The 27,839-nt window shown below is 45.7% G+C and overlaps 1 protein-coding gene across 1 annotated transcript in view; it reads right to left on the reverse strand.

Moving 5' to 3' along the window:
* Positions 1 to 8,242: 8,242 nt before the first annotated feature.
* LOC137658459 (uncharacterized) overlaps positions 8,243 to 27,839 on the reverse strand; it is a 67,264-nt gene continuing 47,667 nt past the window's right edge. The window contains exons 6-7 of the mRNA XM_068393186.1: positions 22,531 to 22,720; positions 8,243 to 8,756 (exon numbers count right to left, since the gene is read on the reverse strand). Of these exons, the coding sequence (XP_068249287.1) occupies positions 8,548 to 8,756; positions 22,531 to 22,720 (399 nt within the window). The 3' untranslated portion in view covers positions 8,243 to 8,547. The remainder of the gene's footprint in view (positions 8,757 to 22,530; positions 22,721 to 27,839) is intronic.

Genomic DNA, 27,839 nt, shown 5'->3' on the forward strand with positions numbered 1-27,839 from the left:
CCTTCCTTCCTTGGGGAATTGATCCATACTCGGTGATAGCCTGGGCAGTCTTGCCTATCGTGGGACTAAGTCCCAAGCTGGGATGGTTACCATCCTCAGGGCATTCACATCCCTACAGCTACCCTAAGAAGGCAATCATAGGGATCTTTCCCTCAAGACACTCTCTTTTCTACATGGGCAAGAGATTAAGAGTTTCAAGTTCTTCAAGATGCAAAGTTTTTGATGGATGGAGGTTCTGCCACTGTCATATCACAGTTTTCATGGGAAGACCCATTACCAGTTGATCTTGAACAACAGGAGAACTTTTTTATCCTATCTCCATTCAAGTTGATACGAAAGTTACTTGATGTCATGTCGGAGCACTGCAGTGCTACCTGATGGTGACTCGACACCTCGCATGAGTTTCAGCCTTTGCATTCATCCTGTAAGAACAAGAAGAAAGTGTCCTGGCTTAGTGACGCTGTTTGTTTGCAGATGCAACTTACATCAGTGTACCTCTGCCACCTCAAGTAAGAACTTGTAAGTCTATCCCAATCAGTAGCCTTCCAGGTTTCCTGTCGAACCATCTTTGCCCCTCTGTACCTTGCAGACAATGCCGGCTGACTTTTGGACCCCTATTCCTTGGGTCCTGAGATTGATGCTCAGTACTAGTGCAACACTCCTAGACCACTCACAGGATTTAGTTTTCGTGCCATAAAAGGTAAAGTGACTGGCTATTTTACCTCTTCTTATTCTTTCGAGGAGATGCAGCAGCTCCAATCGTTACATGTTGGTGACTTACACAAGGGAACACCCTTCTTGCAGGCTCAGGAGGAACTCCTGGCAAGGGGAAGAATGGTCTGGTGTATTTTGCCAAAAATTCCTCTTGCCTAGTTTGACACTGACAATGCTTTCTCCCTGCTAGGAAGATAGATTTTCCAGTTCCTAGTACTAACTTCCTTTTAAATTGATACTGGACAAGGCCCTAACAACTGTTAGGATGTTGTCGGAGTCACTTTCCTTGCTCCCATACAAAAGCAGGAAGGACGACATGTCCAGGAAAGAATAATCCTTCCAGTTTGGTTCTAAGCAACTCAATCCCAAAAATGAGCACGTCACCCTATTTTAAGACGAAAGGTTTGTATGTTCATAGTAGCAAAGTATAACTAATGACAAAAGTAATTTCTATTTTTTCCTAGGTATATAAACCAGAGTCCTTTGAATTAAATTTCCCACCTTAACCAACCCTTTCAGTCCTAGGCCTAACAATAAAAGTGACTATTATATGATAGGTGGGCTTCCCCTTTGCACCACATGCCGTTAAACAACTACCTTGTTAATTATTTCATGGCCATTCTGTCAGCACTTAAGTTATAGGTTATTTTAAAGGGCTCGAGTTTGTATAGCGGGGAAAATAGAAAGTTTTCAGTATTGTAAAATTTGGCAAGTGTTATATATTAACCACAATAATGTGTACTTAGATTTGTATTACAGCAGCTGTATAGTTAGTGCTACTCTCAGGATTTATGGTGGACAATATAAATAATATATCAGTGCTACTCTCAGGATTTATGGTGGACAATATAAATAATATATCACTACAGGGAATATACATTTATTCAAAAGTAACAAAGCTATTTTAACAATTTTCAAGTACAATATATACATAACTTATGTTCAATAAAATAGACTATCCCCTGAAACTAAAGAAGTTCTAATTATGGGTAAATCTTTCAATTGCTGGGAGACCTCAATCTGATCTGTCAAGTATTACAAATTTTGAAGTTCTCTGAATGCATCCAGAGAAGAGATGGAAATGAACTCAAAGCTGGTGTTGCGGACAGCTGGGAGTCTGGCACAAACTGAGGAACATGCTAAAAAGACCTTCGATCCTACAGAATGACTAGATGTCAAGGCTGGCCAACTGGCTTAGCTGACGATAATAGTAGCTGAAAGACAGTGTACATAATCAAATCTTGGCCGAAACTCATCTCAAAGGCTCATATGGGCCAGCATATAAGACTTGGAATCACTAGTTTCTCCCACTCTGGACCATGAGGTTCCAGGGCAGAAATAGCTGCTTGAAGCTGCTCCTGGGCATAGACAGCTTCCCTGAGGAGTAGGTGTGTGTGTTTCAACAAGAGGATTTGACTTGCAGATGAAAAGTAGCATTTTAATTAGTTGGACAAAAATTTTGTCTATTAAATTTCTTACTCCTGATCTTGATAATTCCTGGCACTGTTGTTCATGTAATTCTTTATTCATGTTGCATAAAATTTTTTATAATTTTGACCATCATTTGCATTTTGATCTTTCCAGACAGTTTTGCCTGCTCTAGAACATAAAAAGGCTCAACAATACACAGAGTATGGACAGAGCAGACAGTGAATGGAACCGAGAATGTATTATCAAGAGGTAAGAGAGTGGCCCATTCGACGATCTGATTTTTCTTCAGAAGCAGAATTGCATCCATCTTTCATGCCCCTAGAGGCAAACAAAGTACCACTCGCTTGAAGCTGAAGAACCTTGCCGTCAATCGCACGATGGTGCGGAGAACACACTTCCTATTGATGTTATACCTCTCAGTGGCTACCCTTGCCACCACCAATTGCGCATACATGATAGTTGCAGGGTGGTCACCTCTTCTTGTTCTTGATCGCATGAGCTTGTCGGAACTTTCCGGTGCATGGATTGGCAAGCGCATGGGAACGTTACACCGATCATGAAGAGATCAATCGCAGAGACTGAGGATCAAAGTCCTGATCTTGTCACTCTTGAAAGCAAAGAGATCAATTGCTAGATCTTTTCCACCCACCATGGGGCAATTTATCCCTTGAGAAACAAAGTACAGCATACTTTATATCCTTACAGGGAGTGATTGGAAAAATGTGGGATAATTTTGGCAATCAGTCAATTGACTGAGATTAGCATCTGAGAACCCTTCAAACTTGGGATCGCTAATGGCTGGATTCTTAGTCTTTGCCACGAAGGATGGTACGAGCCTGAAGGTAGCCTCACGCCAACCCTTAGAGTGTGACACCTCGTACGACAGTCCGTGCAACTCCCCTACCCGTTTTGCTGATGCCAGAGCTAACAGGAAAACTATCTTGAGGGTGAGTTCCTTGTCCAAGATGTCCTTTAGGAGTTCGAAGGGAGGTTCTGACAGCATCTTCAGGACTCTGGCCACGTCCCACAGGGGCACCCTAACGGCTTGAGGGGGGCACGATTGTTCGAAGCTCCTGATGAGCATCGAGATATGTCTGGAGGAACCCAGGTCGATGCCCTTCAGGAGGAAGGCTTAACCCAGAGCAGCCCGGACTCCTTTGATGGCTGGGATGGACATGTTTACCTCGTCCCTGAGATAGACTAGGAAGTCCGCTATCTCTGGAATGGAGGCCCTCAATGGTTTGATGCTCCTCGAGATGCACCACTTAGTGAATGTGGCCCACTTTGCCTGGTATACTGCTGCTGATGAACGCCTCAGATACCCTGACATCCTTGCTGCCGTTCTCGAAGAATATCCCTCCTTCCTCAGGAGACGCACGATAACCTCCACGCGTGAAGGCGGAGGGACCGAGGGTTCTCGTGGAACCTTTGAAAGTGGGGCTGCCGGAGAAGGTCTGGCCTGGTGGAAGGCGCGCCAGTTCCTTTAGATCCGCGAAGCACTCTCTCTCCGGCAACCAGGGCGCTACCAAAGTCATCCACAGGTTGTCCGCTCGCCTCACCCTGTTGAGGACCTGACTGAGCATCCCGAAGGGAGGGAAGGCATAAACGTCGAGGTTGTCCCAAGGGTGCTGGAAGGCGTCCTAAAATGCCGCTTCTGGATCTGGCACAGGAGAACAAAACACGGGGAGCTGTGCGTTCAGTCTCGTTGCGAAGAGGTCCAACACTGGCGAGCCCCATTTCTGAGTGAGGGTCTTGGCCACTTCCGGGTGCAAGGACCACTCGACCCATTCTGCTGAGGCCGTCAGCCAGGACGTTTCTCTTCCCTGGAATGAACCTTGCTGAGATCTTGATCTGTTCCTCTTCGGCCCATTCTAGCAGTCCTATCGTGAGGACGCACAACTCCTTCGATTTTAATCCTCCTTGTTTCTTTATGTAGGCCACCATCGTGGTGGTGTCGCACATCAGTGCCACGGTGTTTCCCCGGAGCCGATGGATGAACTCTAGGCACGCTCTTCACACTGCCATCATCCTAGTACGTTTATGTGCTGGTTTTTCTCTTCGTCCACCCAACTTCCTCTTGCTGTCTTGCCGAGGAGATGGGCACCCCACCCCTCCTTGGATGTGTCCGTGAACAGAAGCATCTCTGGAGGGTCGGCAGCGAAGGGCATTCCCTTGACGGTGTTCGATCTGGCGAGCCACCACTCTAGGACTTCCTTCGTCTCCGGGAAAACCGGGACCACCTTGTGGGGGAAGTCTCTCTGGTTCCAGGTCTCCTTCAGGTTCCATTGAACTCCCCTGGGGGACTAGCTTCTCCGACACGAGGTGGCCTATCAGTCTTTGCCAGTCCTTGGCTCTCCTGGGCTGGTCCGACAGGAAGGGCCGGAGGATCTGGTCCAAGTTGTCTAGTCTCTCTGCGGAAGGGAAAGCTCTCGCCAACCGGGAGTCCAGGACCATTCCGAGGTAGGTCATCCTGGTGGAGGGTATCAGTTGAGACTTATCTAGGTTGATGATGATACCCAGGACGTTGCAGAACCACAGGAGCTTCGCGCCTTGCTCCCTCAGTACTTCCCGAGGCTGAAAGCAACAACCAGTCGTCCAGGTACTGAATCAGGCGGATGCCCTGTTCGTGTGCCCAGGCTGAGACTGTTGTGAAGACCTTCGTGAAGACCTGAGGGGCTGTGGACAGACCGAAGCAGAGGGTCTTGAATTGCAACGCTTGGGTACCCCATTTCACCCTTAGGTACTTCCTGCTGGAGGGGTGAACAGGGATTTGGAAGTATGCATCCTTGAGGTCTATGGACATCATGAAGTCCCCCCCTCCCTCAAGGCCGTTAGGACCGACTTCGGGGTGTCCATCTTGAAGTCGGTCTTGCACACGAGCTTGTTGGGGGCTGAGAGGTCTATGACTGGTCTCCAGCCTGCAGTCGCTTTCTCCACCAGGAAGAGTCTGCTGTAGAACCCCGGGCCCAGGTTCTTGACTGGTTCTATCGCCCCTTTCGCCAGCATCGCAGAGACCTCCTCTTGTAGGGCCGTCCTTCTCAAGGGGTCCTTGGGTGCCAACCACTCTGCCTGTTGATCTGGCATTAGAGGTGGGGGGTCCGCCAGGAAGGGCAACCTGTACCTTTCTTTCAGGACTGCTACGGTCCACAGATCTGCTCCGTGGTCTCTCCATGCTTGCCAAGAACGTTTGAGGCATCCCCCCACCTGAGGCTTCGGCAGGAGTAGGGGGCCTCTCTCCCTATCTCCTTCTAGAGGCGCGGCCTGAACGACCTCTTCTGGCTGCCGCATAAGAAGGCCTGAAGGATGACTATGCTGAAGACGTTCCTCTACAGGAGGGCTGCGAAGACTGAGACCAGGTCGTAGTAGGGGCGTCTCTCCTGGGTTGACTAGGTAAGGCGCGAGGAGGAAGGGAGGCGTCGGAGGGTGCCCTTCTATGAGTAGGTCTTCTCGCTGGAGGGGGTCTGGAATCTCCCGTATCCTTCAGCTTCCTGACCACCTCTACCATCTCTTCCACTGCCTTCAGGGGGAAAACTGAGTCGTCCCACAGGGGTAGGCTCCTCAGGGACCTCGCTTCTCTGTCCGGGAGCCTCCTTACGAGCTTGTTGAGCACCGTGTCCCTTTTCCGCAGAACCCAATTGGCGGCCTGCGCGATGGATTGGTATGAGAGGAACTTAAGGGCTTTACCTCCCGAGCTAATCAGCTCCTTCAGTAAGGCCTGGTTCTCCGGGACAGTGAGGTCGTAGGAAGACTGGAAGCCTACCAGCGTGGAGGCCCACCAATCCAGCTGCGAGGAAACATTCACCAGGTCCTTGGCTATCTCCTCCATCATGGCAGCTTCTGAAGGGGAGAAACAGACCGGGGCGGTAGTAGCCCTCTCTTCAGCTGCTCCTTGTCCCAGGATGGCGACTGCAGGCTCCACAGTACAGGGACCTGCGCGATGCCCTTCAGGAAGGTAAAACCGTCTCTGGGATTTTAGGCCTTGAAGAAGCTTGGAGGAGCTCTGGGTCTTGGGGGCTTCTGCATGGTTGGCCACGATCTTGTCCACATGAGCCCTGCCCAACCTAACATCCCTAGCCAAAGGCAGGGCTAGCGAGGGTCTCTGCTGCACCGGGGTATCAACCAGCCTGCTGAGGCTCGAGAGCCAGACTTCGTCAGGAGAGGGCTCGGGTTCGTCAAGTCTGTGATGCCTCCTAATGAGTCCTATTACCCTCCTGTAGGCCGAAACTTCTGCTGCTGAACCTACTACATTGTCGTCCATTTCCTCCGTAGGACACTCCGCTGCCTGTGACAGAGGTCGCCGCGCGGGGGAGGGAGGAAACATCTTGGAATGGTCCAACTTCGGCGGCTTAGGGCATAGGACGGGCATCGCCGTCGGGACGGAGGCCTCCATCCTGGACTTATCCCTGCTTACGGAGGTCCAGGTAGATGCGGGCTTGCTCGTCGAAGGGAGTTGCTTGTCTCGTTCCTGCCGACTCGATGTTGACTTGGAGGTCGGGATGCGGCTGCCAGACCGAAGGGGCGACTCTCTCCGCTGGGCGGATGGAGTCGGAACCTTCGCGGACTTATGCCTGTCCGCTAGGACCTGAAGAGACGACTCCCTCCATCGATCGTATCTGCCACTGGATACGTACCTCACTGGTAAGTGAATCCTTGAGAGCCAACTCGAGGGGCCCGGAACTGCTGACATCTCGAGAAGTTTGCTACAAGGGATGACGACCCATTCTTTTCCCGGGGAGTCACTTCTCCTAAACTTCCTCCTGGGGAATCTAGAGCGCCTACCCACGTGGCGGGATCTGGAGCGGGAGCGAGAACATCTCCTGCGGCACCTCTCACGACGTCTTCTATGGTCCCTTGGGGCTCCGTCTTCCGAGGAGCAAGAGTAGGCCTCGACCGAGGAGCCCGACGACTTGCATGTTCTCACAGGCGGGCCCGGAAGACGGACGGACGGAAACGTAGCTAAAGGTACTGGAGGGGAGCGTGGGAGTTCCTCGATGGGGGACCAGGTTTCAAATCCTTCCTCCATCCTCAACGGAGACCTGAAGGGCGTCTTCAGCGGCACCCACGCGAGGGAGACCGACGGCGGCGAGTCTTCCTTCTCGGCGGAACCCTCGGCTGCAGAAGCACCTGAAAAACACGCCCATGAGGCGGGAGAAGAGGTAGGCACAGTTTTTCCCCACATAGGATCCTCTGAGGAGACGGGCCCTGCTTGCACCAGAGTTCCGTCCCCCCAACATACTCCCGTTCCTCCCTCAGGCCCCTCACTTGCCTGGAATGACGCCACAACTTCACTATCCCGTAATTCAGACTCCTGGGGAAGGGCCACAGGCCTCTTCCCCACAACTGACTTACCTCGTCCCCTACTCAGGGTAAGGGAAGGCGGCAGCGAGGCTCTGTCTGACGATACGCCCGGCGAAGCAAGAGGAGAAGAGACGCTTGGTTTCTTAGGCGATCTCTTAGACGCATCCACTTGCACCTCGTTCCAGGACTCGCACTCCGGACATGTGGCTGTAGGGGAACACACACTGGCCCTACACGAAGAACACAAGGAGTGCGGGTCAAGTTCAGGTTTCGACAGGAAAGCACCACATGATTTACCGGCCATAGGCCCAGGACAACGACGATGATGCTCCATTACACACTAGTAAGGCACCGTGAGACACAGGAACACAAAGGGAAAGGTTAAGGGAGAGCACAAAGGTACCACGTGGGAACCGCGTGAGACACAAAGGGTCACACTGGATAAGGAGAGCGTCGTGATGTTATCGCGACGCAACCAGAGAACTTACTGGGAATCAAGACCTGAGCAAGCATGCTCTCTGACCTGGGGTCGCCTCAGGGCACGTATCACTCCACCAGAGGTTACCCCTCATAGAAAACGGGAGTAGGGTAAACTACACAAAACTCTGGTCGGTTGAGAGGAGATCCCAGATACTCCTAAGAAAGTAGTTCGAGGTAAGTACTCCGTGTTGGAACTAATTTTTTAACAAAGATCATGAAATCATTAATGGCCTGCAATCTTAAGGCACAGGAAAAAAGGTGATTCATGGTAATATCACTGTCCATAACAAGATTTTAAGGGCAAAAATACAGTTGCCACTAGTGTTCATTTGTATTTTAATAAAACTGTAATGTCTTGGACACTTGAAGACCAAAGCCAGCTTATAAAAGTAATAGGTTTTAGGTGAACGTAGTTTGGGATACTGTCAAGTTTGGTGGCCGATTCTATTAAGGTTATGTTCATGATGAAATATTACTTTGCTTGTTTTATAAAGAAAAAAAAATATGTCTTCCTTTAATTTGAGAGTCGAGAGTACCAGCAAAATGTTATGCTAGTTATTCATGCTACAAGGCATGTTAGTAACAATGATGTTGATCTTAAAACAAAGATTATACTTCCCATGGCTAAAATTTGTACTGGAATTCTGGAGGGCGATCAGGCACGAAACGAGAAGGTAATTTATATTTCATTTCCAAGAGCAGCAATGGTGCTGGTTTACTGCGATGTGCAAGAAGAGCAAGAAATTGTTGAATCTGAGAAGGCTTTAAAAACACTTTCAATGCAAGAGCAAATTTCATGGTGTGGTTTACTCCATCCACGTCACCAATTTCACCTGTTAAAATGAGAAGCACTCATTAAAAATTAACAAATTTCATTGAATAAGTACATGCTGAAACTAACGACAGAGAAAATCACAAATTTTAAGTAATTTGTATTTTTCCTAACAGTACTTACCTCGAACTACTTTCTTAGGAGTATCTGGGATCTCCTCCCATCCGACCAGAGTTTGGTGTAGTTTACCCTAAACCCATTTTCTATGAGGGGTAACCTCAGGCGGAGTGATACGCGCCCTGAGGCTAACCCCGGGTTAGAGAGCATGCTTCCTTAGGTCTCGACCTCCAGTATGATCTTGGTTGCTAAGGTCTCTAAGAATACCAGGGGACACTCGGGGAAGGCAGGGTGGGCCATTACCCGAAAGTAGTTCGAGGTAAGTACTGTTAGGAAAAATACAAATTACTTAAAATTTTCTATTTGCTCCAACACGAAGTACTTACCTCGAACTACTTTCTTAGGAGACTTATACTTTAGGAGGTGGGCGTGGCCCTAAAATGTTCTTGAGACTGTGCTGAGGAATATCCAGAGACCTAGAAAGTGGCTAGGTCGTGTTGACCCCATAGAAAACGATTGAGAGGAAACTACACAAAAACCCATCTTAGTGTCTAAGAAACTCACCTGTGCAAGAAATCCTAGGGGACATGTCTTCGTCTTGTTGAGGTACTCGTCTCTAGCTCAGGGCCCTCACAGAGCTCACTTGAAGCGGAAAAAGGGAAAGAAGGTACAAGGGGTTTAAGGAACGAACCTGTGTCTCTTGTGCTTGTTACCCGCGGTTATCACTGAGGCTATGCCTTTAAACAGTTTGGAGCTCGGAAACGACACGCTCGGAAACGACGGTACCTATCGAGAACCCGTCCAGGGATCTTCTTGAATAGTCCTTCAAATAGTGAGCCGTGAAGGTAGACTGGTTGGCCCAGGTGCCTGCCCTTAGGATCTGGCCCACTGCCATATTTTTCTCGAAGGCCAATGTAGTACTCAGGCCCCTAATGTCATGGGGCTTGGGTTTCCCCGGCAGGGAGATTCCTGCCTTACTATAGGCCCTGATGATGACCTGCCGCAACCAGGAGGAGATGGTATTCTTCGAGACTGGCTTCTTCACGAGGCCTGTGGAAACAAAAAGACTTTTGATCCCGGGCCGGAGTCTTGCTGTCCTTTCCAAGTATTTCCTCACTGCCCTGACGGGGCATAGGCGCAAATCCTTCACATCGTCCGACCGAGGGATTGCCGGAATTGAGAAACCCTCAAACCTGGGGTCCCATACGGCAGGGTTCTGGGTCTTAGCTACGAAGGAAGGGACAAACTTGAACGTGACTTCTCGCCAACCTTTTGAGTGAGCCACTTTGTAGGACAGACCATGAATCTCGCCTACCCTTTCAGCTGATACTAACGCCAGCAAGAAAACCGTCTTGAGAGTGAGATCCTTGTCCACGATGTCTTTCAGGGGCTCGAACGGAGGTTCGGATAACATTTTCAGGACCCTTGCCACGTCCCATTGTGGCACCTTCACAGCTTGCGGGGGGCATGATTGCTCAAAGCTCTTAACGAGCATTGAGATATGTCTGGAGTTACCCAGGTCTATGCCTTTCAGGAGAAAAACTTGGCCCAGAGCCGCGCAGACTCCCTTGATGGCTGGAATGGACATGTTGACCACGTCCCCGAGGTAAACTAGGAAGTCCGCAACTTGCGGGATAGAGGCCTTCAGGGGCCTGATGTTCCTAGTGGCGCACAATTTGGTAAAGGTGGCCCACTTAGCCTGGTATACAGCTGTCGATGACCGTCTCAGGTAGCCCGACATCCTCGTTGCTGTACTCGACGAGTAGCCTTCCCTCCTCAGGAGACGCTCGATAACCTCCACGCGTGAAGGCGGAGGGACCGAGGGTTCTCGTGGAACCTTCGGAAGTGTGGTTGCCGGAGAAGGTCTGGCCTGTCCGGAAGGGGCCAGTGTGGCTGTTGTGTTAGTTCCCTTAGGTCCACGAACCACTCTCTCTCCGGCCACCAGGGCGCTACCAAAGTCATCCGTATGTTGCTCGTCCTTCTCACCCTGTTGAGGACCTGCCTGAGCATCCCAAAGGGGGGAAAAGCGTACACGTCGAGATTGTCCCAAGGATGCTGGAAGGCGTCCTCGAACGCCACTTTTGGGTGTGGAACAGGAGAACAGAACACGGGGAGCTGCGTGTTTAGCCTTGTTGCGAAGATGTCCATCACCGGAGAACCCCATTTCTGAATGACAGACCTGGCTACTTCCGGGTGTAGAGACCATTCGGATCCTACCACTTGCCCCATCCTGCTGAGGCCGTCGGCGAGGATGTTCCTTTTCCCTGGGATGAACCTCGCTGATATTCTTATCTGCTCCACTTCGGCCCATTCCAGAAGTTGTAATGTGAGGACGCACAGCTCCTTCGACCTTAGGCCTCCCTGCTTCTTTATGTAAGCTACTACCGTGGCATTGTCGCACATCAACGCCACGGTGTTTCCCCGGAGTAGGTGTACAAACTCCAGGCACGCTCTTTGTACTGCCCTCATCTCTAGAACGTTTATGTGCTGGGTCTTATCTAGGGCTGTCCAGTTCCCTCTTGCTGATTTCCCTAAGAGATGGGCACCCCACCCCTCCTTCGATGCGTCCGTGAACAGGAGCATCTCCGGAGGGACGGCCGCAAAGGGCATCCCTTTGAGGGTGTTCGTCCTGCAGCGCCACCATTCCAGGACCCGTTTCGTGTTCGGAAACACCAGGACCTCTCTGTGGGGGGAATTCGTTTGGATCCAGCTTTCCTTCAGGTTCCATTGGACCTCCCTGAGCTTTAGCCTGCCCTGGGGGACCAGTTTCTCCAGAGACACAAGGTGGCCTATCAGTTTCTGCCAGTCCTAAGCCCTCCTGGGTTGGTCCGTCCGGAAGGGGCGGAGGACCTGGTCTAAGATGTCCAGCCTGTCCGCGGAGGGGAAGGCTTTCACTAACCGGGAATCCAGAACCATCCCGAGGTAGGTCGTCCTGGTGGAGGGTATCAGTTGGGACTTCTTTAGTTGATGGTGATCCCCAGAACGTTGCAGAACCGCAGCAACATCGCGCCTTGCTCTTGCTCCTTCAGTACTTCCTCTGAGGCTGAAAGTAGCAACCAGTCGTCCAGATAACGAATCAGGCGGATGCCCTGTTCGTGTGCCCAGACTGAGACCGTTGTGAACACCCTTGTGAAGACTTTGGGGGCAGTGGACAACCCGAAGCAGAGGGTCTTGAACTGCAATGTCTGGTTCTCCCATTTCACCCATAGGTACTGCCTGCTGGAGGGATGAACCAGGATCTGGAAGTAAGCATCCTTGAGATCTACTGACATCATGAAGTCCCCTTCTCTCAAGGATGCCAAGACTGATTTTGGAGTGTCCATTTTGAAGTCGGTCTTGCAGACGAACTTGTTGAGGGGTGAGAGGTCTATGACCGGTCTCCATCCTCCTGTCGCTTTCTCCACCAGGAACAGCCTGCTGTAGAACCCCGGACCTGGGTCCTGAACAGGTTCCATTGCCCGTTTTGCCAACATTGCTGAGACCTCTCCCTGCAGAGCTGTCCGTTTCAAGGGATCCTTGGAGGCTAGCCACTCTGCCTGCTGGTCTGGTATCAGGGGTGGAGGGTCCACTAGGAAGGGCAACCTGTACCCTTCCTTAAGAACTGTCACGGTCCACGGGTCTGCTCCGTGTTCTTCCCATGCTTGCCAAAAACGTTTGAGGCATCCCCCCACCTGAGGCTTCGGCAGGAGTAGGGGGCCTCCCTCCCTATCTTCTCCTCGAGGAGCGGCCTGAATGCCCTCTTCTGGACGCCGCGAAGGACGGCCTATAGGCGGCTTGGGTTGAGGCTGATCCCCTACGGGAGGGCTGAGACAACTGGGACCATGTTGTCGCCGAGTTCTCTCTCCTAGGCTGGTTAGGAGCGGGCCGAGAAGGGCGAGGCGTGTCGACGGAGGACCTTCTGAATGTCGGCCTTTTGACCAGGTGGGGCCTGGTCTCAAACGGCTCCTTCAGCCTCAGGACTCTCTCCATCGCTTCCTCCGCTGCCTCCCTCCTTCGTAGGACCCAGTTGGCGGACATGGCTAACGACTGGTATGAAAGGAATTTCAGGGCCTTGCCTCCCGAACTGATGACTTCCTTGAGCAAGGCCTGGGTCTCCGGTACTGTCAGGTCATAGGACGACTGAACGCCCACCAGTCCAGCCAGGAGGAGACGTTGACAAGGTCCTTCGATATCTCCTCCATCATGAACACCTCCGAAGGAGAGAAGCAGATCGGAGCCGTGGACGCCCTTTCTTCCGAGGCTCCTTGCCCCAACACGGTGAGTGCTGGCTCCAGTGCACAGGCGCCTGCTCGCTGTCCCTCTGGGAGGTACAGTAAAACTTGCTCTGGGACTTCAGGCCCTGGAGCAGCTTGGAGGCGCTCTGGCTCTTGGGCGGCGCTCGGCGTGGTTGGCCACGATCCTGTCCACGTGGACCCTTCCCAAATTAACGTCCCTCGCCAAAGGGAGGGCCAAGGAGGGGCGCTGCTGGACCGGGGCATCCACTATTCTGTTGAGGCTGGAACGCCATGCATCTTCGGAGGAGGGTTCCGGTACGTCCAGCACGTGGTGACTTCTGATGAGGCCTATCACCCTCCGATAGGCCGATACCTCCGCTGCTGACCCCTCTCCATGGTCGTCAAGCTCCTCCGACGGGGGTGCTGGTACATGTGATGGGGGTACTCCGATGGAGGACCTCGCACGTGGGGGAGTCCTGGACCGATGCTCTCGCGGGGGTTCCCGACGAAGGACGGGCATCACCGTCGGAACGGGGGCCTCCATCCTGGGTCTAACATCTCTCCCGGAGGTCCTCGAATCTGCGGGCCTGCCCATCGAGGAAGGCCGAGGGCTGCGCTCATGACGAGCTAGGTGGCCCTTGGAGGTCAAGACTCGGCTGCCAGACCGAAGGGGCGACTCTCTCCACTGGGCGGATGGAGCCGGAACCTTCGCGGTCTTATGCCTGTCAACTGGAACCTGCTATGAGGAGTCCCTCCGTCGGGTGCCGCTGCTGCCGGAGGAGTATCTATCCGGGGAGCTCGTCCTTGGACGCCAACTTGAGGGGTCCGGCGCCGCAGCTAGCTCCAGAAGCCTGTCGCGGTGAACCATCACTCATTCGTTGCTCTTGGGGGATCTTAGGCGCCAACTCTCGTGGCGCGACCTTGAGGGGGAGCGAGAGCACGACAACTTCCTGCGGGACTTTCCCCTTCGTCTCCTGAGCTTCCTCAGTGCCTCATCCTCCGAAGAGCAGGAAAGTTCCTCCACTGAGGAGACTGACGACTTATAGGCCCTCTTCGAAGGCCTCGCCTCCCGCGGTGGTGTAGGAGGATTCCTGCGACGCTCCGTGGAAGACGACGCCTGCAAAAACACCTCTGGGGAGACGGCCGTCGGTGCTGGGGAGGAGCGAGGAGGCGCTCCCGTGGGAGACCAGGTCCGAAGTTTTCCTCCATCCTCAATGGGGACCTGAAGGGCGTCTTAGGGGGAACCCATGCAGTGGGGTCCGACGGCGGGGAAAGCTCCTTCTCGACGTCGCCCTCGGCTGCTGAACCACCTGAAAAGCACGCCCAAGAGGCTAATGGCTGGAGAGGAATTAGCAACATTCTTACCCCACATGGGGTCATCAGAGGAGACGTGACCTGCAGGCACCAGGCCACCATCTCCCGTAAACACTCCCGCCCCTCCTTCAGGCACCTCACTCCCCTGGAAAGACGCCACAACCCCACTGCCATAAAGGTCAGACTCTTGGGGAAGGGCCGCGGGCCTCTTCCCCGCAACGGACTTACCTCGTCCCCTACTCTGGGTAGGGGAGGTTGGGAGAGAAGCTCGGACCGACGAGGCGCCCGTCGAAGCAAGGGAGGAAGGGACGTTGGTCTTCTTAGGTGACTTCTTCGTCGCCGCCTTCTTTTTGGTGCTATACCGCACCCACTGCACCTCATTCCACGACTCGCACCCCGGACACGTGGCGGAAGGGGAACACACGCTGCCCCTGCACGAGGAACACAAGGAGTGCGCGTCAACTTCGGGTTTCAAGAGGAACGCTCCACACGATTTGCCAGCTATAGGCCCAGGACAACGGCGAGGATGCTCCATAATGAAGGAGAAACACTACGAGACACAAGCGCACACAGGGAAAGCAAAAAGAGAAAGCACAATTGAACCACGTGGGTACCGCGTGGGACACAAAGGGTCGGGGACACACGAGTCACACTGGGATTAAGGAGAGGTCGAGACCTAAGCAAGCATGCTCTCTGACCCGGGGTTAGCCTCAGGGCGCGTATCACTCCGCCTGAGGTTACCCCTCATAGAAAATGGGTTTAGGGTAAACTACAAAAAACTCTGGTCGGATGGGAGGAGATCCCAGATACTCCTAAGAAAGTAGTTCGCGGTAAGTACTTCGTGTTGGAACAAATATCAATTAAACCAATAGCTGAGGAAAAAGGAATTTCTGCTACCCTAAATCAGGCATTATACAGTTTTCATTTTTATATAAGCATATAGCAAATAAAAATTTTTTTATAAAATTAATTACTTCAATAATTAACAGAGTCACACTGCTACATCCTTCTAAGAAAGAACTTCTCAAACAAAAACCAAAGTATTAAAATTTCTCTTAGTGTGATAATCCTTCAGGGCTACTAGATGTTTTAAAGCGGCATAATTTGACTTAGGTTCAATATGCAAGAGTGAATCACTGACTGAAGTCTCCAGAGACCTCTAACAACAATACTGAACTACTATTAAGTGAAATGGAAGTAGGAAGTTCATGTGATTCCTTTGTAAGTATTGAAATAATTCTATCATTAAAATTGTTTTATTCAATAACTCTTACCTGGGAATCACACTGCTAACTACCATATTTATAAGCATGGTGGGCCTATAAAAAACTTTATAACATAAAATTCTGACAGTGCACCAAGAAATCAAATGAAACTGGACTGAAATGACCTTACTGTCTTTACTTGATGCACTTTTACTAAAAAGAGCTTAAGCTTTATAACTCAAAAACTCTTAACAAATCTTGAATCTGTTGTAAAATGAAAATTACCAAAATTAGGACCTTTCAAACTAAATCAAATACAGATATGTTATTCCTTGAACCTTTTTTAATATATTTCTTGAAGAAACTATAGAGTTTAAACACTCAAAAATTATTGTAAGACAACAAAGCAAGTTTCAAAATAATGGAAATAAAAAACTAATTTACAATAACATTAGGCTGCAATCTCAATTCTTTATACAGGATCCTTTATGAGGAATGAAGACGAGAGACTTCCAGTAATACCTTTACTATGAGGACACTGATGCAGACAGATTCAATGCTTGCTGTACCAATATCCCAGCAGTATCACAGAATATACTGTACAATCATATCGCACAGAAATGCCTAAGATTTTCATGAAATCAAAGCCTTATCTCAGGGGGGCAAACACATGAATGGCAAATCTGATACAGAAAAATGTGTATTGACAAAGAAAAATCCTATTTTTGGGGAGGTGCTGTTTGGTCTCCAAGGACTTCCCTGTAAAAGACTAAAAGAGGCAATTCAATATGAGAAAATACCAAAGATATATTGTCTCCCCTGCTCTAGGGCCACTGTTTCCATGTGCAAAGCACGGACTTGGGCTTTCTTGACCCCATAGCACCCCCACAATTGCTAAAATTCTTCCGACAACCAATGACATGTTATCACCTAGAACCAATACAGTACTAATACTGGATGGGCACTTTGTTTCCACCCAGCTACCATCAACCATATTCAGAGTAAGATTTCTATGCCCCCTGCCCTACACGAAACTATAGGGAAAGAGGGTCTTGGAGAACACAAAGCACCTTCAACAAACCCCATTTTTGGGGGGCTAATGTGCAGTGTGGTCTCCAAGGACTAATATCCAAACAATACTAGATTAGACTCCTGTCCTGTAAAGAAAATCATCTTCAGTATACCCAAGCAACCATCAAATTCCTGTTTGTATAAATGAGAGGAAAACTAACAAGTCAGCCACTCATCTCAGGGAAATTCCCAGAGAAGGAGCCAGAAGCCTGTTATGGTGCTTCTGTTGAGGGACCTGGTTGGCTCCTCTTCTATCCGAATTCCCCACGCACATGCCACAGACTAGCAAAATATCATTCACATTTGTTGGAGAGCTTGGATTTGTTTCAGGTAGTGTCTCATAAACACACTATGCCAAAACGAAGCTGTAAAGCTCTCAATGTCCTGAGATTGCATATTAGCATAAAATGCCAATGAAGCCATTACTCTCACATTGTTGGTTTTAGGAATGGAGAGACAATCAACTTTTTTTGATAAGGGAAGTCATTAGAATACAGATAGCATCTGTAGAAAGGGACTTGATGGCGTGAATATTTTTGAGACAATACCTTCTGAAGATATGGATCTCAGTAAATGTAATTGTAAAGGTTACCATGTAGCGATATAAAGAGGGTCCCACCTTTCAAGAGGTGGGAAATTTAATTCAAAGGACTTACATCTAGCCAACCTCTCTCTTGTTAGGGAAGATGGGGGAGATCTATCTATCTACAAAGGCACTTTCCCCAATTTTTGTGGGTAGCTATCATAAAAAAAAGGGGGTCTTTTCTTCTCTTCTCTCCTCCCAGCCTGACGAGGAATTCAGCTGAGTTTGGTTGGTATTGCTAGAGTGCCACAGCCCACCATCCCTCGTCATCCACCACAAATGAAGCTTCATATGCTCAATCCCCTACTGTTGCTACCTAAGCAGTCACCAAGGCGACCGGAGGCAGCAGCAGGGCCTATCAAAACAGCATTACAATTGCTCGCCATTCGTTCCTATTTCTAGCACGTTCTTTGGCCTCTCTCACATCTATCCTCCTATCACCTAGAGCTTTTTACAGTCCATCCATCCACCCAAACCTTAGCATTCCTCTTGTACTTCTCCCATCAACTCTTACATTCATCACCTTCTTCAGTGATCAGCCATTTTCCATTCTCTCTTCATGGCCAAACCACCTCAACACACACACATCCACTCTAGCTGCTACTTCATTTCTTATTTAGGAGATACTCCTACATAAAAAATTTTTGCTATGAAAAGTTCCTCAATCAGCAGCTTACCTGCATCTTGTGTCTGATCCAGCATTCATCCCAAGGAAGGGGAAGAAAGAAGAGGTAAAAGGGCCAGTCAATTTTACATCTTATTCTAGACTTTTATCACAGCCGGTCTTAGATGAGATGATTCTTGTCCTGTGAAGGAACTAGGTTTGCTACAAGATCTATAGAGCAACTACCACCAGGCCAATGATACAGGTATCCAGGGACCTGTGGGTATACTTCCACAGTAATGTGCAGAGAAGGTTGTCTTCCATTACCTAACTCTGTTTTCAAGAACTGAGCCCCAGATAAGTTATTCCTGATAGCTGGGATAGATCCAATATGTTTGAATTGATGCGTTCGATTCCAGGAAGGTCTTTTAGTCTCCTTGCCTGCAGGAAAACATGTCATTATCCCAGAAAGCCAGAAAAAAAGTGTTCTAAGGTCTTTTCTCTTGTTCTTTCAATAGGTGTAGGAAGATAAATGGGTTTGCATACATTTAGTAGTCCTCTCCCTTTTCTGGGGAGAGACTCATAAATAAACTTAGTTGTTATGAAAAGTATCTATATCACATGGTGTACTTGCATAGAATCTCTAGTGTGCAAACCAGAACAAAAAAAAGGAGTGACTATTGCACCCAAGGAAGGGGAAGAAAGAAGAGGTAAAGTCCTCTTAGGACAGGAAGGCAAGTCATCCTCATCTGCTCTAGTCACTTCTTGTAAGGATGATATGAAGATGGGCTTAAGTTGTGACTGGTTAGGCTTTAGGTTCTGGCTATGATCTCTTGAATCAAGGTGATGGATCTCTTCTATTCTTGAGTCACTTGTGACACAGGCAATGTTAAGCCTTTTCCTACTAACTTCATCGGGGCTAAGCTAGTAGAGGAAAGTCTCGCGAGTCGAAGCCCAATCTGGCACCCGTTGTATGGGTTTGAGGGTGATCGTTTTACAGACGGAATACTTAGGTGAGAGCCCCATCCCTCTGAAGATACATCTGTGGACAGTGGATGACCCAGAGGTGAGGCATGCCCCCCCACCCCCCCATGATGAGGCTCATCTGATGACCCAGAGGTGAGGCATGCCCCCCACCCCCACCCCCCCATGATGAGGCTCATCATACTACCAAGGTAGATCATCTCATATTCTTGCTCCAACAAAACCAGTGTGTAAGAGGAATGCTGTTGCTGATTAATAACGATTCAGGAACTGGAGCAATTACTGGGGAGCCGCCCGTGAGGAACTAGTCTTTCTGTCAACGAAAGACCTTGGTAATTGTAGACCGTCTTGAAGAGCTCTGCCTTTGTACGTAACACACTAAAGACACTAAAGATTGGCACTATAGGGTTGATGATTCTCTTGCCTTGAAAAATCTTTTCTCCTATGATTTTTGCCAGCTGGTCCAAGAAAAGAAATACTCTCCAAGGCTAAGGAACACATAAGTGCCTTAGCCTTTGGAGGGCAAAACAGACAGCGTGGCACAATGCAGTGCATAGCAGCGTTACGTGATAGCCTGTCCTTGGTAATGATCCTTGCCATCTATCATGCAGGCATGATGTGGCATCTCGGTGCTTGTACAAGTGCTGAAATTGGAACCGAGAAGCCACCTGTTCCAATACCTATTGTGCAAACGAGTTGAAAGATCTTGGTGTCTGGTAAAATCTCAGATTGTGGGAAGATATTTCCAGGACCAGCCTCCAGTTGTGGGAAGATCTAGGTCATGGAATTGACTCAGTATGCGAGATCTCAAGAGTTGAAATATTACAGGGCTTTTAAGGAAGAGAGAGTAGTTGACTTGCAAGTAACAATCAATTAAAAAATGAGAGTAAGTTCCAATCGTGTGGTTCCTGAAAGTAATGATCACTCAAAGAATGAAAGTAAGTTCCGATTGTGTAGTTTCTGAAAGTAATGATCACCTGAAAAATGAGAGTAAGTTTCAGTCGTGTATAAAGTAACGATCACTGAAAGAATGAGAGTGAAGTTTCAATCATGTGGTTCCTTATAGTAACTATCACTCAAAGAAGGAGAGTAAGTTCCAATTGCGTAGTTCTGAAAGTAACGATCACCCAAAGAATGAGGGTAAGTTTCATTTGTGTGGTTCCTGAAAGTAACAATCACCCAAAGAATGAGAGTAAGTTCCGCTTGTGTAGTTACTGGAAGAAACGATCACCCAATGAATAGGAGTAAATTCTGATCGTATAGTTCCTGAACCCATGATTCCCAATTTTGGCGCAACGCCAGTCATGTGGGAAACGATGACTATAGAGAACAAGCCCAAGGAATCCTGTTTGAGGGGACAGAACACATTCAGAATGTTCCTACTAGGACAACACAGCAGGAAGATCATGAGGAAACCTTGGCGCTCATTAGGGCGGTGAAGTGAAGATCTTTTACCCTGTATAAGCAAGGAGAACAAGTGAACACCACTACCATGTACTGTTCAGTATTGGGTATGCACTTGGTGTGTACCACTCACTGTTGGTTAATATCTTGGTACATACCACTTAGTAATGCGCATACCATCCTCACGTACGCGAGTAGAAATTGTCAGGAACACACGGCTACATTGATTGGTCCCTTTCTTAAGGCAGAGTAGCAGCACTCTGTCAAAGGCACTGCATTCAATATGAGACCGAGGGTCATGTGTACCAACATTTCTTCCCACTATGGGACAATTTCTGGCAAGCATTTTCCCCGGTATAGGACCAAACACATGAGCAGAATATAAGTATGCTTATGTTAATATCTGTTAAGGGACATCTCTCTACATGCACAGCTTCTCTCCCTCCCCCAAAATGAGAGAGAGATTGTCCAGGAAGAGAAAAGAAGGTCAGTGCCATACAGCTAGACTAGTAGTGTGTTCTCAGCTCTGTACAAGAGTAGAGATTGCTGATATTTCTTCCCACTATAGGACAACTCGGCACTTACTTCTCCTAGTATGAGACCAAGTAAAAGTTTGTGAGTAGCCATATCGAATACACATACCTCCTCAGAGTTGAGTGCGATGACATTCCTTCCCCCTATGGGACACCTTTCACCACTTACACAAAAAATAAGGTTCCTAGTACTACACTGTTTCTCCCACGGGAAGAAAAACAGTAGCAGTCCCTATCAATTGGTCTTCCTGGACATCCTCAAAGATGCTTTCAACTAATTCTACTCTAGAAATAGCAGTGAAGACTAACAGGAAAAGGAGGAACTTGAAGTTCCCCTTCTACAGAATTATAAAGGCCGATGATGAAACAACAAGAACTCTATGAAGAGATAGCACATCCAAGTATTACGACCTTGGTGCCTTTCCCCTTCACAATCGGCGGCACCAAAACATTCTTCCTCCGACGGATTGGCAACCTCCTAGGATGACGTCGTTACAAGGCCACACGAGCAAGGGAGTAAAAGGCAAACAGAAATACTGTTCAACAGGAACAAAAATCTTGATCATCAGTAAGTTTTTGATTAAGCATACCATGTTTTCCGCATGTCATTGAGACTACAAATAAGATATCATTAAGAGTAAACTTGGTTGCATTTTCAATATATAATTAAGCTTCTTGTTGACAGTTATGGCAATAAATTCTCATAAATCATTATCATTAAATTTCATTACGAGCTAAGCAACAACCCTAGTGGGAAAATCAGGATGTTGTATGGCCAAGGGCTCCAACAAAGAAATATAGCCCATTGAAGATTGGAAATAAGGAAATAAATAAACATTAAAAGTAATAAATAAAGAATATAGAATATCTTAAGATCAGTAGCAATGTTAAAAATAGATCTGCCGTGTAAAAATTATGAAAAGATTTACGTCAGCCTGTTCATCATCTCCCTGATCAAGATCATTCCACAATCTGTTTCAAGCTGGAATAAAGCTTCTAGGATACTGTGTAGTGTTGGGCCTTATGATGAAGGAATGACTGTTAGAATTATCTAACTGCATAACTCGTACTACATACAGGATTACAGTCTGTTAGATCTGAAAGCAAAGGCTTGTCAGAATTATGAAAAATCTTATGCAACATGCCTAATGAACTAACTGAATGACAGTGCCAAAGATTAATATTCAGATCAAAAATAAGAAAATTTAATAGACCACAAGTTTTTCTCCAACAAATTAAGATGAAAGTCAGCAGCCAAAGACCAGACAAGAGAACAATACTTGAAACAAGGTAGAATGAAAGAATTAAGAAAGATTGATCACTAGAAATTGTCGCACTGCTACAGTTAGTAAGAAACAACTGTAAATCCTTCTTTCCTTCTGAAAATCCCTCTCACACAATGATTTACCAACATATTTATGTAAAAGAAAAAACAAAATATTAAAACAGCTTGATGAGATTGCCAGAAGTATGCCTGTATTATCCGGAAGCTGAAAGCAAAGTGGGAGCTTAGTAGCTTACCCACCAGACTCCAGCTAACTGCCACCACTTAGTACAGTTTTAACAACCATATCCAGCTTCAGTAAAAGCACACAGTACTCCTATCAAAGAACAAAGGTTTGTATTCATGTAGGAGCAAATCTCCAAAAGTAAAACAAACCATATTAATTGCATAAGCTTATTATAAAAAAAAAGATATGAAATGAAAGTCAACCTTTCTAAAAATAATTTCAAAGGAGCTAAAGAGGCTACAACACCTTGCAACTTAGACGGGTAAAATCAACCACTTAAATAATTGATACTTACATTGATAATGTAATAAAGCAGATGTAGCTGAAGCATAAAAATCGGTTAATTCGTGCTCTAATAATAATTCAAATGTTCGATGCAGGAGATCCAAATCTGCTTCAAGGTGTGACTTGGTTATAATGTTTGTAAGCTTCCGAGGCAGTAATTCAATTAATTCTGGATAGCATTCGACCAGCGTTTTTGCAATCTAAAAAAAAAAAAAAGAATTATGTATAATAATAGTATATTCACTCTTAAGGTCTATAAGGATTGGTCTGTTGCCTTTCATGACTAGTACATCATTATCCCAACTATAATATAAAAAAGTATTCTGATTAAAAAATAACAGAATTTAATTGTACAAAGGCTCAATTTATTGATAAACACTTTAATCAGACCACCCAAGTTGAAATTATTACTGAGACTTACAGGACTGATCTTAGGATTTCTGTAATAAATTACTATACAGTATTATTAATAACTATTTCTGAATACAGTCAGAACATACCATTGAAGGGTTTGATATTTAAGAGTAGGCCCTGGATTTTCATGATCTCAAATTTATGGGTATTCATTCACATAATACCTAATATAGAACACAAAAAACCATTACAGAATTACGCAATGGATTGAAAATTTACTTATATAACAGTATCAATCTCAACTTATTTTCCTGTTTATATAATTGAGTAGCCTCTCCTGTATTTGTTATTATGTAACTAAATACTTTTGTCTTTTCAGTTAGGTCTAACAGTAAATGCAAAGCATATTTAATATAAATTTCATAATATTCCAGAAAAAACTATTCTAAACCTTAAAAAGCATAAACAAACAGTTACGGGTGCAAATTTAAAAATAGCAAAACAGCACAGTAGTACAAGTTTATCCACAGGAATTGCATTCACATCCCTTTAGATGTTCATATTAATCAAAACCCCTATATACTAAGTGATATAAACCACATCACATACGTAATCATAAAAGGACAAAAACAAGCACTGAACTGTATTAAATTATGATAATATTAATAATAAAAACAATAATAAAGTAGACCCCCGGGGTACGGCATCCCCAGCTCACGTTTTTTTTTCACGTTACAGTGTGGAATACGATGTTTTTTCGTCCCCTCGTTACGACATTTTTCCCCACCTTACGGCATCGAATTCCAAAACTTAAACTTGGCGTTTTTTACGCGTACGACTGTGCGAGTCACTAGCCTACCACCACGCTCATACGTCATTAAGAAGCTGGTCTGCTGTTGGTCGGCTTCACTAAGATGCCGATACGCTATTGGCCGAAATCCCTCCCACAATGCCTGAGAGAGATGCTGCCTCTCTCTCTCTTTGTTATACGCGCGCTCAGTTCAGAATCTCGTGTGCATTTCGTAAAGACTTGATCTCGTGTGAGTGCTTGCGATATCGTATTTTTTGTGCATTTTAGTGCTTAATTATAACTTTAATTCGTTACCCATGGGTCCCAAGATTGCTAGTGACGTTAAAGGGAGAAGTAAGATGATGATTACTATGGAAACGAAACTGGAGATAATAAAGAAATATGAAGAAGGCATGCCCATCATTACGCTCGCTAGTATGTATGGCCGTAACTAGTCTACGATTGGTATAATTATCAAGAACAAGGAAGCCCTTAAAGCAAGTAAGTCTTCTAAAGGCATGACTGTCCTTGCCAGTGGAAGGACCTCAATCAACGACGAGATGGAGAGACTCCTTCTTCTATGGATTAAAGAGAAGGAAATCGCTGGTGATACACTCACACAATCGGTAATTTCGCACAAGGCAAGCGCCATCTTTGCCGATCTCGTGGAAGCCCAGAGAGACGGCGGAGACGAAGGAACGTCGCAGCAAGCCCCCCAAGAGTTCAAGGCTTCTCATGGGTGGTTTGATCGCTTTAGGAAGAGGACTAGTATTCACTCAGTCGTCAGGCATGGAGAGGTGGCCAGTTCTGACAAGAAAGCAGCAGAAGAATTCCTAAAAAAGTTTGAGAAAGTAATTTCCAGAGAAGGCTACATTCCTCAGCAAGTGTTTAACTGTGATGAAACTGGCCTTTTCTGGAAGAAAATACCCGCCGTACATATATCACAGCTGAAGAAAAGAAACTTTGAAATAAGGGAAGCTATCGGTTGGTATTAAAACCTTACGAGCTTCATTGAAAAATATCACCCTGAAAAACTTCACACAAGTCGTCTTATGGAGAGTGTTAATGACAAGTGTATGAGTCATTTTAGGAATATGTTGAAGAATCGTCAGAAACAGGCTTCTTTGGATAGATATTTCTCCAAAAGAGAAGTGTCAGAAAGCAAAGATGATAATAGTGATTCTATCAAAACAGCTAAAAAAGTAATTTTTTAAGTTCAAAAAAAAAAAAAAAAATCATAAAAAATTGCTAGACAAAAATAATAAAAAAAAAACATTTTTAATTTTAATTTTTTAATAGTAAGAATAAATTTATTAAGTGTACATAACATAATTAGCATTGATATGTTTTTATATCTACCGTCTCCTCCCCCCTCTGCCTCCACCCACTACCAGCTCAAGTCACGTCACTCCAAAGGTAAATAAAATTTAATTTTACCTTTACAGTACTGTACAGTATATAATTTTTATTTATCCTGTAATGTTATTTAATTATATACTGTACAGTACACGTATATTATATATAAGTATACTGTAGTACAGTGCTTAATATACTATTTTGTTACATACTAATTTTCAATGTTTTTACCTGGGGTTTTGCACGCATTAGCTATTCTATTGCCCGCCACACAACATTTTCATCATACGATACCAACTCCAGAACGGATTAATGTCGTATTTTGGTTGCCATGATCAGATCAGTTGATATGATCACTTATTTCAGACAACTAGGAATGTTTGCATTATTTGCCAAGAGATGGCGGTAGTGGTGGTTGTCCAAAACCTCAAAATTTGCAGGTTATCAGTACCTACACTATGGTATACCTGTATAAGGAAACAATGATGCAAACAATAAACTTGAAATAAAAAACCATCAAATTTAACACTGCTATTCGAACTATTAAAAAGTGTTTAAAAATTCCTCAGGACACCATCGTCTTGGGAATAATCTTTGTTGCTTTCGTTTGCACTAATAGCACAGTAGCACTGTCATTGTCCTCCGTTTTATCTAAATTGGTATCAAAGCTTTTGCTGTATACTTAGAAATCCAAAATAAATTGAATTAAGATGATTTTATATCATACTTTTGATAAACACACTACCTAACACCGAAACCATTGCTCAGTTTACGTTCCATTGCCGATCATAACGACCAAACGAACGCACTTACACATCTGTGTATAGGTTAGAAATTCAACATAAATGAAATAAGAGCAAATTTATGCCATTTTTTTCTCAAAACCGCAGCCTAAAACAGAAAAAGTTTTCATTAAGTTACATCGCCAATCATGACGAACAAACAAACGCATTTACACATGCAAGTGATAACCAATGATACTAAGAGCTTTTAGTAAAGGTGTTATTATGAATAAAGATTATAAGAGTTATGAAATATTTATAACCAAATTGTAGTAACAGGCTGGCCTTGAAATTGGAGTATATGATAAAAACGCTTTTTTTAAAGGAAATTTTGGTGTTCGACGTTTACAAGGGGTCGTCCTTTACATGGTAATATACGGTAAATGTTTTATTAAAGCTCAATTATACAGTATTAGGTTACAGTACAGTATTACTATATAGGAGTAACTTTTGCTATACAAAACAGTAAGGGGATGATGACAACTCAGTAAACTTTCCCTTAGCACAATAATGTACTGTAACCTTACTGTGTCCAGTACAGTGTACATGTGTGCAAATGTTCTTTACACTGTACATATGATTATAAACTGTTGTAGAAACCAAATTAAAACTATTAGGCAGTATTTACTGTGTTAATCATCAGCTCAGGCACCCTCTTGTGGCAAGGGGCAGTGACTTTTTAGGTTAGGAGCTAGCCCAACCTAGTGTAACATTTATTCGTGAATTTTTGCTTATCGCAGCTGTCTCTGTAACCTAACTATTGCGATAATTGAGGCCTGACTGTATTACCGTATTACCAAACTAAATCACTTAAACAGATTCCAAAGTAACGAGGCTATCCCAATAAGAATTAAAATGCATAACTCAGTAGATTGGTTATTGATAATAATCTAAACAAAATATTTTTTGCTTTTTACAAGTAATTATGAATGCCATTGTTGACTGAAACAGACAAAAATAAAACTACGGAAATAGTTATGATAAGTGCTCTATGGAGTGGCAAAAATTAACACAAAGATTATACTAATTTCCACTTGCCATCAAACCTATGAAAAACTAACAGTAGATGGGATTGGAGGGGTGATTTCTTATACCAAAGGTCTCCTCAATCAGGTAACTGTCACTCTTCTTTTATCCACAATAATACAGTCAACTTTGACTCATAAAGAGCTTCCGTAAAAAGTGGCCACTTTGTAAGTTGTATGAAGGTACAAAAAGGTATTGTACTCTTACAAGTTATAACTTCCAAAGATCTTCAGACTATCTCAACGACAATTTTAATTTTAATAAGGGAAATACTGGTTGGTAGTGATCTTAGTGCTAAATATCTCAAATATTATTAATAATACAGTGGTACCTCTACATACGAATTTAATTCGTTCTACAACCAACTTCGGATGTAGAAAATGATCGGATGTAGAAACGAATTTTCCCATAAGAATACATGGTAATTCATTTAATTCGTTCCTCAGCCTAAAAACCCATAATAAATCCTTAATGAATGGCTACACATAATTACACATAACAATAAAATAACTGCATAATATGAAAGCAGCATGTAAAAAAGATAATTATAAAGAAATAACAAATAAAAAATGTGTTTTATTGCCACTTTACCTTAGAGACAGGCCAACGCAGGTGTAGGATTTGCTACGCCAGGAGACGGACGATCGGCGAGAAGGTAGACATGGTGTTAACATGTTCTTTAAATAAATACTCTCTCTCTCTCTCTCTCTCTCTCTCTTGTTCTTCTTCACTGTTAGTGTTAGAGACGTCTATTAATTTTTTCTGAGAGAGAGAGAGAGAGAGAGAGAGAGAGAGAGAGAGAGAGATTAAACAAAAATGAGAGATTAAACAAAAATGTGTTGTGTACATATGATTTTTAACAGCGTTAACGAGTTGAAAGACAGTCAAATGTAACTTTAAAAACAATATCAGCGAATCTGAATTCCTTTATTAACTAAAATAAATATTGATACAAACACACTCGTGTGCGTATGCGCAAACACACACACATGCACGAGAAGACACGATCGG

Source organism: Palaemon carinicauda, chromosome 19, assembly GCF_036898095.1.
Source record: "Palaemon carinicauda isolate YSFRI2023 chromosome 19, ASM3689809v2, whole genome shotgun sequence".
NCBI classification, from domain to species: domain Eukaryota; kingdom Metazoa; phylum Arthropoda; class Malacostraca; order Decapoda; family Palaemonidae; genus Palaemon; species Palaemon carinicauda.